This window comes from Dermochelys coriacea, chromosome 5 (assembly GCF_009764565.3).
Source record: "Dermochelys coriacea isolate rDerCor1 chromosome 5, rDerCor1.pri.v4, whole genome shotgun sequence".
NCBI classification, from domain to species: domain Eukaryota; kingdom Metazoa; phylum Chordata; order Testudines; family Dermochelyidae; genus Dermochelys; species Dermochelys coriacea.
In genome coordinates, this window is record NC_050072.1 from 21,774,176 (window position 1) to 21,786,585 (window position 12,410).

General features: G+C 39.5%; 1 protein-coding gene across 1 annotated transcript in view; it reads left to right on the forward strand.

The window, feature by feature from the left end:
- The window catches only part of NEDD4L (NEDD4 like E3 ubiquitin protein ligase), a 366,011-nt gene that overhangs the window by 284,291 nt on the left and 69,310 nt on the right, over positions 1–12,410 (forward strand). The window contains 3 exon segments of the mRNA XM_038403055.2: positions 3,353–3,485; positions 3,735–3,911; positions 9,915–9,989. Coding sequence (XP_038258983.1) covers positions 3,353–3,485; positions 3,735–3,911; positions 9,915–9,989 — 385 coding nt within the window.

Genomic DNA, 12,410 nt, shown 5'->3' on the forward strand with positions numbered 1-12,410 from the left:
AAACTGGGAGGAGTGGTAGATACGCTGGAGGGGAGGGATAGGATACAGAAGGACCTAGACAAATTGGAGGATTGGGCCTAAGAAATCTAATGAGGTTCAATAAGGATAAATGCAGGGTCCTGCACTTAGGATGGAAGAATCCAATGCACCGCTACAGACTAGGGACCGAATGGCTCGGCAGCAGTTCTGCGGAAAAGGACCTAGGGGTGACAGTGGACGAGAAGCTGGATATGAGTCAGCAGTGTGCCCTTGTTGCCAAGAAGGCCAATGGCATTTTGGGTTGTATAAGTAGGGGCATAGCGAGCAGATCGAGGGACGTGATCGTTCCCCTCTATTCGACACTGGTGAGGCCTCATCTGGAGTACTGTGTCCAGTTTTGGGCCCCACACTACAGGAAGGATGTGGATAAATTGGAAAGAGTACAACGAAGGGCAACAAAAATGATTAGGGGTCTAGAGCACATGACTTATGAGGAGAGGCTGAGGGAGCTGGGATTGTTTAGTCTGCAGAAGAGAAGAATGAGGGGGGATTTGATAGCTGCTTTCAACTACCTGAAAGGGGGTTTCAAAGAGGATGGCTCTAGACTGTTCTCAATGGTAGCAGATGACAGAACGAGGAGTAATGGTCTCAAGTTGCAATGGGGGAGGTTTAGATTGGATATTAGGAAAAACTTTTTCACTAAGAGGGTGGTGAAACACTGGAATGCGTTACCTAGGGAGGTGGTAGAATCTCCTTCCTTAGAGGTTTTTAAGGTCAGGCTTGACAAAGCCCTGGCTGGGATGATTTAACTGGGACTTGGTCCTGCTTTGAGCAGGGGGTTGGACTAGATGACCTTCTGGGGTCCCTTCCAACCCTGATATTCTATGATTCTATGATTCTATGATTCTCTGAACTGTACCTGATGTACGCTCATGGCTCCATAGAGGAGCTTTCTGCTAATATTGCCAACAGCCCATGGAATCAAAGTGGAGTTCAGACTGGCCCGCCAGTAAGTGGTAGCAGGTCCCACCACTTGGTGTTGGGACAGGACACAAAGGCAAGGAAGTGGATGGGAGGCACACAGTTCGGAGACGGACTGGCTAGATGGCATTGAGCCTGCTCAAGTTTGTGTGTTGGGGATGCCTGGGGCAGAGGGTGATTAAAAATTCCAGAAGGCCAGGAGTGAGGGAACACTGACCTGCAGGACCCACTTGTTATAAACAACAGAAGTGGGTGGTCAAGGCTGCCCTCGCTCCTGCAGCACCTGGTAGAATCATAGAATATTAGGACTGGAAGAGATCTCAGGAGGTCATCTAGTCCAATCCGGACCAACACCAACTAAATCATCCCAGCCAGGGCTTTGTCAGGCCTGGTCTTAAAAACTAAGGATGGAGATTCCACCACCTCCCTAGGGAACCCATTCCAATGCTTCACCGTCCTCCTAGTGAAATAGTGTTTCCTAATATCCAACCTAGACCTCCCCCACTGAAACTTGAGACCATTGCTTCTTGTTCTGTCGTCTGCCACCACTGATAACAGCCTAGCTCCATCCTCTTTGAAACCCCTCTTCAGGTACTTGAAGGCTGCTATCAAATCTCCCCTCACTCTTCTCTTCTGCTTCTCCTTGTAAGTCATGTGCCCGAGCCCCCTAATCATTTTCATTGCCCTCCACTGGACTCTCTCCAGTTTGTCCACATCCCTTCTGTAGTGGGGGAACCAAAACTGGACGCAATACTCCAGATGTGGCCTCACCATTGCTGAATAGAGGTGAATAATCACATCCCTCGATCTGCTGGCAATGGTCCTATTAATACAGCCCTATATGCCGTTGGCCTTCTTGTCAACAAGGGCACACTGCTGGCTCATATCCAGCTTCTCATCCACTGTAATCCCCAGGTCCTTTCTGCAGAGTGCTGCTTAGCCAGTCAGTCCCCAGCCTGTAGCGGTGCATGGGATTTTTCCTTCCTAAGTGCAGGACTCTGCACTTGTCCTTGTTGAATCTCATCAGATTTCTTTTGATCCAATCCTCCAATTTGTCTGGGTCACTCTGGACCTTATCTCTACCCTCCAGTGTATCTACCTCTCCCCCCAGCATAGTGTCGTCTAAGAACTTGCTGAGGGTGCAATTAATCCCATCATCCAGTTCATTAACAAAGATGTTGAACAAAAGTGATGTGATGTGGCACTCGGCTTGATACCAACTGCCAACTAGATATCGAGCCGTTGATCACTACCCATTGAGCCCAACAATCTAGCCAGCTTTCTATCCACCTTGTAGTCCATTTATCCAATCCATACTTTTTTAACTTGCTGGCAAGAATGCTGTGGGAGACCATATCAGAAGCTTGGCTTAAAGTCAAGATCTATCACGTCCACTGCTTTCCCTGTATCTAGAGTGCCAGTTATCTCGTCATAGAAGGCAATCAGGTTGGTCAGGCGTGACTTGCCCTTGGTGAATCCATGTTGACTGTTCCTGATCACCTTCCTCTCCCCCAAATGTTTCAAAATGGATTCAAAATGATGGGTGATATGCAGGGTGAGCAGCCCCATGCACTGGCCGAGCGCCACAGGATCCACCCAGTCCCTGCAATCATAGTCCAGGAGGTCTCTGATTCTGGTGGCCCTACAGATCTAGTTGCTGAAACCAGCTTCCAGGTCTTGGGGAGGTCGTGGTACTAAGATAAACAGCTCAGAGAGGTCTCAGGGGAGACCTCATGGGTGGAGATAAGAGCTACCAGTTGTATTGGAGCGCTGAGAGGTGGCGGAGGAAGGTGTGCACTAATGTGCTCTATGCCAGACTACCTGCACCATAAAAGAATCTCCACAGGGCTGAAGGTGGATGGCATGTACCTGGCTGCAGGTATAGACCAGGCCCTGTCTACCTCTCCATGAGGAAGCTCAGGACACCTGCAGAGACCCAGTAAGTGCCAGCCAGAAGAACTCTAGGATTGTCTTTTGGAGGCTGGCCAGAGTCCGTAGGGGTGGGTGCTTGGTTTTGAACTGGTGCCAGACCATGGGCAAGACTAGTTGGTTGATCACAAGCACCCACAATAGTGGGGTAGTGTATTGAAGTGTGGGCTGCTCTACCGGTTTTATATATAAAGGATTTCAGAATCTAATGTTGTCAGAGTAGCTGCAATGAGTACTAAAATCTGTTCTGTTTTTTTAATTTAAACAGAAGTCTTGTGATTGATTTCAGATTTTATTTGCTTTGGACTAAGGATTGATCAGAGTTATGATATAAGAATTAATTTTATGGTGCCTTTTTCATTACTTGTAGATGGACAGAACATCTTGAATTACAATGCGTTAATTTAGCATTCATAGTTTTCCTGTTCTCCCCTCTATCCTTGCTCATTTCCACAATGTCCAGTGATGTTGCATCTGATTCGGACAACAACATCAGACAGATAAACCAAGAGGCAGCCCATAGACGGTTTCGTTCTCGGAGACACATTAGTGAGGATTTGGAGCCTGAGCCTTCAGAGAGTGGAGAGGCATCTGAAGTATGTACAGGTCTTGAAATCATTTCCTCAACAATAAGAAACTGTTCTATAGTGTTACAAGAGTCCCTATAACTAAGTTAAATCCCTCCAAATGGATTCCTTTTAATTAAAAGTTAGTTAATACACAATTTTTGAGATAGCTGCCTGAGCCAAATTCTGGTGATAATTACGTGGAATGAAACTGAATGAGGTGCTTTTTCCAAAGCCGTGCAAATTCACGTGTCTGTCTAACCTTTTTCTTTTTGTCAGCCCTGGGAAACCATTTCAGAGGAAGCGAGTATAAGTGGAGATTCCTTAAGCCTGTCATTGCCACCACCCCCGGCTTCTCCAGTCTCTCGGACCAGTCCTCAGGAGCTGTCTGATGAACTGAACAGAAGACTTCAGGTCACTCCTGATTTCGATGGGGAACAATTTGGTTCTTTGATTGTAAGCAGTGTGCTCACCATATATATTACTGAACTAACCTTAGTTACTATTAAGTCTGATATGATCTGAATCATCCATCTGTGTAGGTAGTAGTTGGAGGGTATTATGAATCAAGTATTATTTTACACTTGAGAGTTGGGATTCTCGTTTTAATAACTTCAATCTTGTCCCGTAATTTGATATTTGAGCTTGAACAAGAGCAAGAATTATTATTAAATATGCATGAATCTTCTAAACAGTGGAAGATCGTGAATAAAATCCTGCTTCCACTGAAGTTAATGGAAGTTTTGCCATTGACTTCATTGGAGCCAGAATATTTCCAATGTCTTTAAAAACAAATCTGGCTTATAGTATGGGTTTTTTTTAAATACCAACTTTTGATTATTAAAATAGAATATTTAAAAAATCCTATTTACTTTTTACTGTTCGCTTTTTCCAGTTCAGTTAGAAATAGACTTGTCAGTTTTGGTGTCTGGTTGTCAAGTATTGGCAAAATATCACAATGTTGAGATGAATTGCACACCACTGTGGAATCTTTATTTGGATTTCAGAGTGTGGTGGTTTTGAGTGGGTGTGTGTATTAGAATTTTAAAAAAGCAAACATGGAAACTCGTCTCTTGATCTTAGGTTTTAGCAGATGCTAAATATCAACTGAAGCGTCTCTTTGAATTTGGTTGTACAGCTTCATATGGTCAGAATGTCACCATTCAACGTAGTACTAAAAATAATAAACAATACTAATGTTACTTGAACAGATTTACCAAAGCTCTGGCTGGGATGATTTAGTTGGTGTTGGTCCTGCTTTGAGCAGAGGGTTGGACTAGATGACCTCCTGAGGTCTCTTCCAACCCTAATTTTCTATGGTTCTATGACTTATTATGGATTTTGTAATTTGTTTCACTGAGATGAACATTTTTTGAAATCCTACTAGTGGAAATTATCTTTGCTTTATAGCACTGTTACAGTAATGGTCATTTTACAAATAAAAGATATTGCTTCTGTATATGTTTGTAATATATTTTAAAACAAATGCTATTCTCTTAAATTGGAACTTGGCAAAGACCTCTCAATTTGAACTGAATCAAATATTAAAAGGCTTAAACAAGATACAATTGGAGCTGTTTAGCTGTGGTAAAATATGAAATTTCAGGGTTTTGTTAGATTTGTATACATTTGCCTTCCTTAGTAAGATGAAAAGTTACAATTTGTATTTGAAATATCTTATAATTAAGGCAAATTGATGATATCATGGAGGACAAGTAATATGGTTGCTAGTGTGGGAATGTTTCATGTCTGATAAAATAAACAAGGGTAAATATTGAATCGAACATAGGAAACTGAATATATTGTAGTCTCATAGGACATCTTATTGCAGTTCAGGAGATAAGAAGCCTAAATTGAGATATGTTCTGGTTAAGTATTACTTTACAAAATTAAGTAGATGTAAATTGTACTCAGAGCCTATTTAAATAGATATTTTATGATGATTTGAATGTCAGCTGCAGGCTAGTTTAGCAGACTCTGTAGCCCCAATCCTGCAATCGGAACTTACATTGTAGAGCCTGATGCCTTTGTGGATACCCACTGATTTCATAGTGATGCTGGGGACAGGAGACTAGCCACATGGAACCAATAGCTTTGGCTGAAAAAATTGTCTAAAATAAGGTACATCAATAATAATTTTTGTCCCACGCATGGTGTACATGGCAGCAAAATGAGATTTTCTTTTTTAAAAACTGATTTTCACTTTGTGTGTGAATACAATTTTTGATCTAATAAGTTTGAATCTTTTGGGGAAAGACTGGAGGTTCTGAGACTCACCTTATTAACTTACTTTATGTTAGGTTTCAGAGTAGCAGCCGTGTTAGTCTGTATCCGCAAAAAGAACATAAGTACTTGTGGCACCTTAGAGACTAACAAATTTATTAGAGCATAAGCTTTCATGGGCTACAGCCCGCTTCATCGGATGCATAGAATGGAACATATAGCAAGAAGATGTGTATATGTGTGTGTGTGTGTGTATATAGATAGATAGATATATACACACATACAGAGAAGGTGGAAGTTGCCATACAAACTGTAAGAGGCTAATTAATTAAGATGAGCTATTATTAGCAGGAGAAAAAAACTTTTTTTTTGATTAATTAAGATGACCCGTTCTGTCTAAATTTTTAGTCTGTAAGGTACCACAAGTACTCCTGTTCTTTTTACTTTATGTTGTTGTTTATTTGTATTCTCATAGCACCTGGGAGTGTCAGTCTGAATCGTTCTTTAAATAGGCCAGATAGTTTGTATATCTGTATTCACAGTTATCCCATTATTCATATATTGTTTGCCAGTTGTCCTCTGCATAGAATGTCTGAGATATGAATTGTGCAAATATCTAAAAATACCCAAGATCTATTTCTACGCATAGAACCTGCAATCTCATTCAGACGATACGGAAAAGCAGTGCAATAAGGTATCCAGAAAGAAGCTGACAGACGAACAGTGCTTGTCAGCTAAATTAATAGGCTTCTAACTTGCAACAATTCAATTAAGAAGGAGTGTTGCTGATGCTAGAAGGAGAGAATACGGTTCAAAGTGAGAGGTTGTCTTGAAGCTGATTGATTTTCTTTCCATCTTATGGAATTCTCATGAGTAATAGAAAAATCATGGACACTAGGCCTAATGCCTTGAATCTAAAGTCCAGATGCTAGTGTGTGAAGCTAGTACACTATATGAGGATATTATAAAGTGAATGTGTTTTTTAACATGTTTCAGAGTAGCAGCCGTGTTAGTCTGTATCCGCAAAAAGAAAAGGAGGATTTGTGGCACCTTAGAGACTAACAAATTATTTGAGCATAAGCTTTCATGAGCTACAGCTCACTTCATCGGATGCATTCAATGGACATGGAGGCAGTGTTATCCTGAGAACCTACCTTGTTAGCAGGTGTTGAGCCTGACAGGTGTTGCTGAGCCCTGGTCCATTGTTGCAGGTGAACCTTTAACCCTAGCCTAGGTATAAGGGAGATTGGAGTGGCTGTCTGCACAGAGAGAAGGGATCTGGGAAGAACAGTCTTTGAGAAGGAACCTTAGTTGCTACCAAATCTGAGAAGGCTTAGGGCCGTAATTTGTGTTCATTTTGAGTCAGTTTGTTTATAAAGCCAATTTCTATGGAAGTAGCCTGTGTTTTGAAGTAGAAAGAAAAAGTCACCTGTTCAGGCTTACATTTCAGTGTAAAAATTGAGTGGGACCAGCATTAGTATTTTTAAAGATCTAGCAGGGTGATTATTTGGGGTTCATCAATAAACTAGTCCCTTCCCCCCTCACACTAGCTCCAAAATGAGACCCATTTTAAATAAAAAGGGGATGGGAATGTGCAACCTTTGGAACCTCACTCTCAGTGTTGCACTGTAGTGATGTGTTGAGGTCCATGCATGCAAAGGGTAATTCTCTAAGTAAGCTGTGTCTAGTACTATTAGGTCTACATATGGTGCATTTTTTTGTAATCCTTACCTCTGTCTTGTGACTGGAGCCAGGAAATGCAATTCAGTCATTTACCAGTATTACTTTGTGTCACACTTAGTGTTGATAATTCTCTCAGTTATATCCTGAATAAGACCCTACTTCAGTTGCGGGATGGTTATCAAATAATTTTGTCTGAGTTGTGGGCAAGACACGGAAAATCATGGAAAAGTAATAATGGACCTTTTATTAATTGTGGTTATTTGGAAAAGCCAGAGAAGTCCTATTTGATTAAGAAAAAATTGCTGTAACAATATAAACACTCAAAAATTATGTTATGCCTGCTAATTTTTTTTATATCAGACATTTTGCTGCAACTATATTAGTCATTAATGTGTGGGACTAACAGCCCAAGCCCTAGCAGCTATCAGCTCTGATAAATGGGGTTCTACTGTACTAATAGGGAAACAAGTGTGTGTTGCAAACTCAATATGTATGCAAAATTGTATGTGAAAATAGCATACAAAGTAAGCTAATTAAAATCAAAATTGCGGTGGAAGTCTAATATTGCAGAAGCTGCAATTTCCTCAGTATTGCAAATTAAGTAGGACCTTAATCAAGTCTTATGATATTGGGTATTTTTCTTAAAACCTTAGTTCCCTTTGCAGTAATGGGAAGCAGTGTCTAGCATAACGTGAAGAGACATTTAATTGCTATCTTTGTCAAAATAGGTTTTTTTATGAAGTCCATAATCTTCATATTCACCTGGAAAGCTGGGTAATCCATCTGACTCTCTGTCTAGTAAACTCAGATTTTTATCCTCAAAAAATATAGGTAAGAGACAGACAGTTTTCCCGCAGCATAAGAGCTGGGCCTGCTACATATTGCATTCTTGAGGCTTCCTTTCATTTGTGGTTCAGAAATCATGTTGGATGGAGGACTTCTAAGATCACCGATGCTCTCTTACCCTTTGACCGCCATTAAGAGCCTTAGTCTGCAGTGAGTTCATACTCTGTTCCCCATCAGTCTTTTACCCACTACGATAGCGCCATGTGCTGCTTGGCTGGTTTTTTTGACCAGGGGATACAAATGTCTTAATAAAGGAACCAGTTCTTTAAGGCAGGAAAAAGCTTGCACTGCAATGCAAAGTTCAAGTGGTAGGTACCTGTCTGCACATAAGAGAGTTTGTTTCCACCAAATCCAGTAGCAGCTGATAAAAAACATAGGAAAACCTGATTTTTAAAAAAGAGGGACAGCAGTGCACACAAACAACTAAAGCACATGCCTAATAGTTATTAAATGTCTCTTTATTATATCACCTGTAATGTTTATTATGACTACAGATACTGTCGTGATAGGTACAATATAAATACCAATACAGAATGTCAGAAGGCTAAGAGTAATAGCTGTTCTAATCCTAATGAATTGGTCAACTTCTATGTTAAATTACTGAGTTGATAACAGTTGCATATTACTATTAACTGCACTTTCATCACAGACTTATGTCTGCACAGCAGTGGAAGATGTGACTTGCAGCCCGGGTAGACTTGCCCACTCTTGCTTTTATCTAGCTACTATGCTAAAAATAGTAGTAAAAAGGCATTGGCACAGGCTTCAATATGGGTTGTCGCAGTCTGTATACAATGAATTCACATTTTACACTTGCAGGTGTTCTTACTATTTCTATCTTTTTAAGGTAAGAATTGATTCTTGGGAGTACATTTGATAATGCATTCATCCTACCAACCCATGACTAGGGCACTGGGTTCCAACAAAGATCCACCATAGCCACTATTCCAACATATGTTCTGGAATAGAGCTTTCAGCCCTCAGTGCACAGGGTAATGTGGGCATTGGATCCACTTAATCACTCCTGTGTGGGAGCAGCACCCTTCCCTGACCCTATGTGGGTGACAAATGCAGTGTTTATTTGGCGCAGGGAGTCTTGTATAGACTCTTCATGTGAAGTGAGTTCCATCCTATAGGTTAGTGAGGGGCTGCATTGGGAGCCCCAGAGAGTCAAGCAAAGGTTTCATATTTTTCTTTATACTGCCCAATCCCATCCCATATTCCCTGAGCTCTGTCCTCTGAAGCTATATAGAAACAGACTGTCAAAAGCACCAGGGAACTTTCACTCAGAATTTCATTTGGGGTCAGCCTTCCCACCTTGCTGCCAGTTACAGGACTGTTTAATCTGCTATGTATTTTCCTGGAGAAGTGGAGAAGTTGCCAAGTAGCCAGCCCTGCTCCCTTAAAGTCTGTTTGTAAGACATCCATAACTTGACTATTAAATAACAGGACGAGATGTGTGGCTCGCTTCTTTCTGTTCCAGTTAGTCCAAAACAAGCCCAGAGTGAAATGCTGAGAATTTAAGAGAATGGTTTTTGATTGTGACACAAGGTTATGTAGAAATATAAAGGAGATGGAGATTGCAGGGAAAGCATGGTTTATTTTGGACTCGGAGAGTAATATTGAAAAATAGAAATGAATTTGATAAAACGAAAATCCACATGTGTTTAATGCATTACAATTTAGGAAGTTTCTCCTTTCTTTCAGCAGAGAGATCCTTCTTCAAGATTGAGATCTTGCAGTGTAACAGATGCAGTTGCTGAACAGTCTCACTTATCACTGGTAAATCAAAGCTAATTTTTATTTCTTCTATACTTTTGTTTTAAATATTCTTTGGTTCTGAGTGGAACCTTTTCCTGTTGCAGTGGCTTCAGAATATTTATACAGAGGTGGTAGGACTATGACTGTACGAATCTGTAACTGATTCCAAATTAAGATCATGATGCGTAGGTCAACATAGTAACGTGGTTTTACCTGTTTTACAAAAGATTAAGTCAAGATGATTAAAGATGGTGGATGAAATCGTGGCCCCACTGACGTTGATCAAAGTTTTACCATTGACGTCACTGGGGCCAGGATTTGAACCCATGCATCTAGTTCTGTCCTCATTTACATCTCTGAAAGCTGGAGTTGGGTGTCACTGAGGGAATTTGGCCCAGTGCTAGTTTTTTTTGAAAATCAAATACACACATTTTGAAATAAACTTATACCTGGGCTTACAGGGATCTATATAATTAGAATTGGGCAAAACTGGTGACATTTTTCATTAAATTTGAGAGGTGGGCAGTGTTTTTGGGGGGGGGTTGGTCTTTTGTTTGTTTGTTTTTTTGGAGAGTGGGGAATAGGGATTGTTATACTTGAAAATTCATGGACTGTATTGTGCATGGGTTTTTGTTTTTGTGTGTCAATATTATTTAAAGCCATTCAAAATTTGCACAGAAGTGTTACCGTAACATTTTCTGGCCTGTAAGGAAACGTAAAAAAAGAAATAGATGCACACCCATAGAGGTGGTGGGAGTGGAGGGGAAATCAACACTTTTTGTAAATGTGAAAAAATTTGCAACATGTTGCAAGTTAGTGGAAAACTTTTCCAATTTAAATAAAAAGAAATTGACTAGTATTTCACCCAGCTTTAACAATCCCCTTTATGAAGGGCTGTGTAAAACCAAAATCTAACAGTCACAATAATTTTCTGACCAATATGATATAAGTTAACAAGGTTTTCCTAATATAGTAGCTAAGAAATTAACTGAATCCCTTTAAACAGGAAAAGAATCCACATCCCAAGATGGTTGTTAAACAGGAAAGGTAGCTTTGGGTTCTCTTTTACTCTATAGTTATTTAGCACTTTACTGCTGATGTCCAGCAAGCTCTGCATTTTTTTCCATAGAATTGGGCAAAGTGGTGGTGTCACAGATAAAATAACCTATAATAAAATTGCAGTAGATCAGCATTTGACTGTGGCTGGCCAAAATATTTCGTAACGAATGATATTTCAACAAAAAATTGACAATATTTCCTGTAGAACTTTCTGCAGAAATCTTTTCCCCATTTTTTTACCAGAACTGTAAATATGGACATACAAATGAAAAGAATCATTAGAACTTCAGGAAATAACAAAATATGAATAATTGAAGGCTTATGTTGTCATCTTTTTTTTATTGTTAAATTGGTGTGATTCAGCCATTTTTGTATTTGAAATTGGCTAATTTTTTTAATATAAATTTGTAGTTGTATTAAACAGTTAACATTTTTTTCCTATTGATTAATTCACCATAAAGCTGGAGATTATCTAATGATTCTATATATGTCATTATGAAATGGTGGCTTTTCAGTAATAGATGTTTCTGTATGTGTTCAATGGAAATGTATATAAAGTACTACCTACTTATTTATCTTACTGCATTAAAAATATTGTGGCTCGCAGCAAAAGCATACTTAAACTGTCTCTTCTCTCTATTATAAGTGATTGGCTTGTGCTGGAATCTGCACCAGCGAGATTCTACTTTTTCAATATTTTTGAAATATTGTCTTCTGTCCTTTGTGGTTTGTGGGTTGTTTTAACTGTGTATAAGGTTAGGCTTTGTTATGACTCTTCCTTCAGTTTATTGTTTTAAAATGTTTACTACATGAAATTAGGTGCTCAAAACAGCAGTATTTTTAAAAAAAAAAAAAAAAAAAAGCATTACTTTAAAACTGGGACATACCTGATCTAACCAATCATCAATCTCTACTGAACTAACAGTCATTTTTCTTTTAGCAACTAAACCCTTCCTTTATTTCTAATTAAGCTGTCTGTCCTGGAACATATTGCTCCTTACTGAAAACTTGGAACACCAATTTCTTTTATTATTATTATTATTATTATTATTACTATTATGACTTTTCACAGGGCTGTGCACTCAGTGCTAGCCAGAAAATTGCCTCTTCGTTTCTAAATGTCTGCGCTTTATGCTTGAGCTGAAGATGTAAAATTGTTTTTGTTTGGAAAAACTAATTATTTAAACACCTTACATTATAGCACTAGTGTATATAGAGAATCCTACACCAAAGCTATTAGACTTGTGCCTCAGTCTTTGAATTTATAAGTGATGTGTTCATCTGGGTTATCAGTGATTGATGGCTTCATTTTTCTTGCTGCTATCTTTTATTTAACATTACTTCAGTCTAATTGCTCTCCATTAAAAAGTGTGAGAGAGTGGC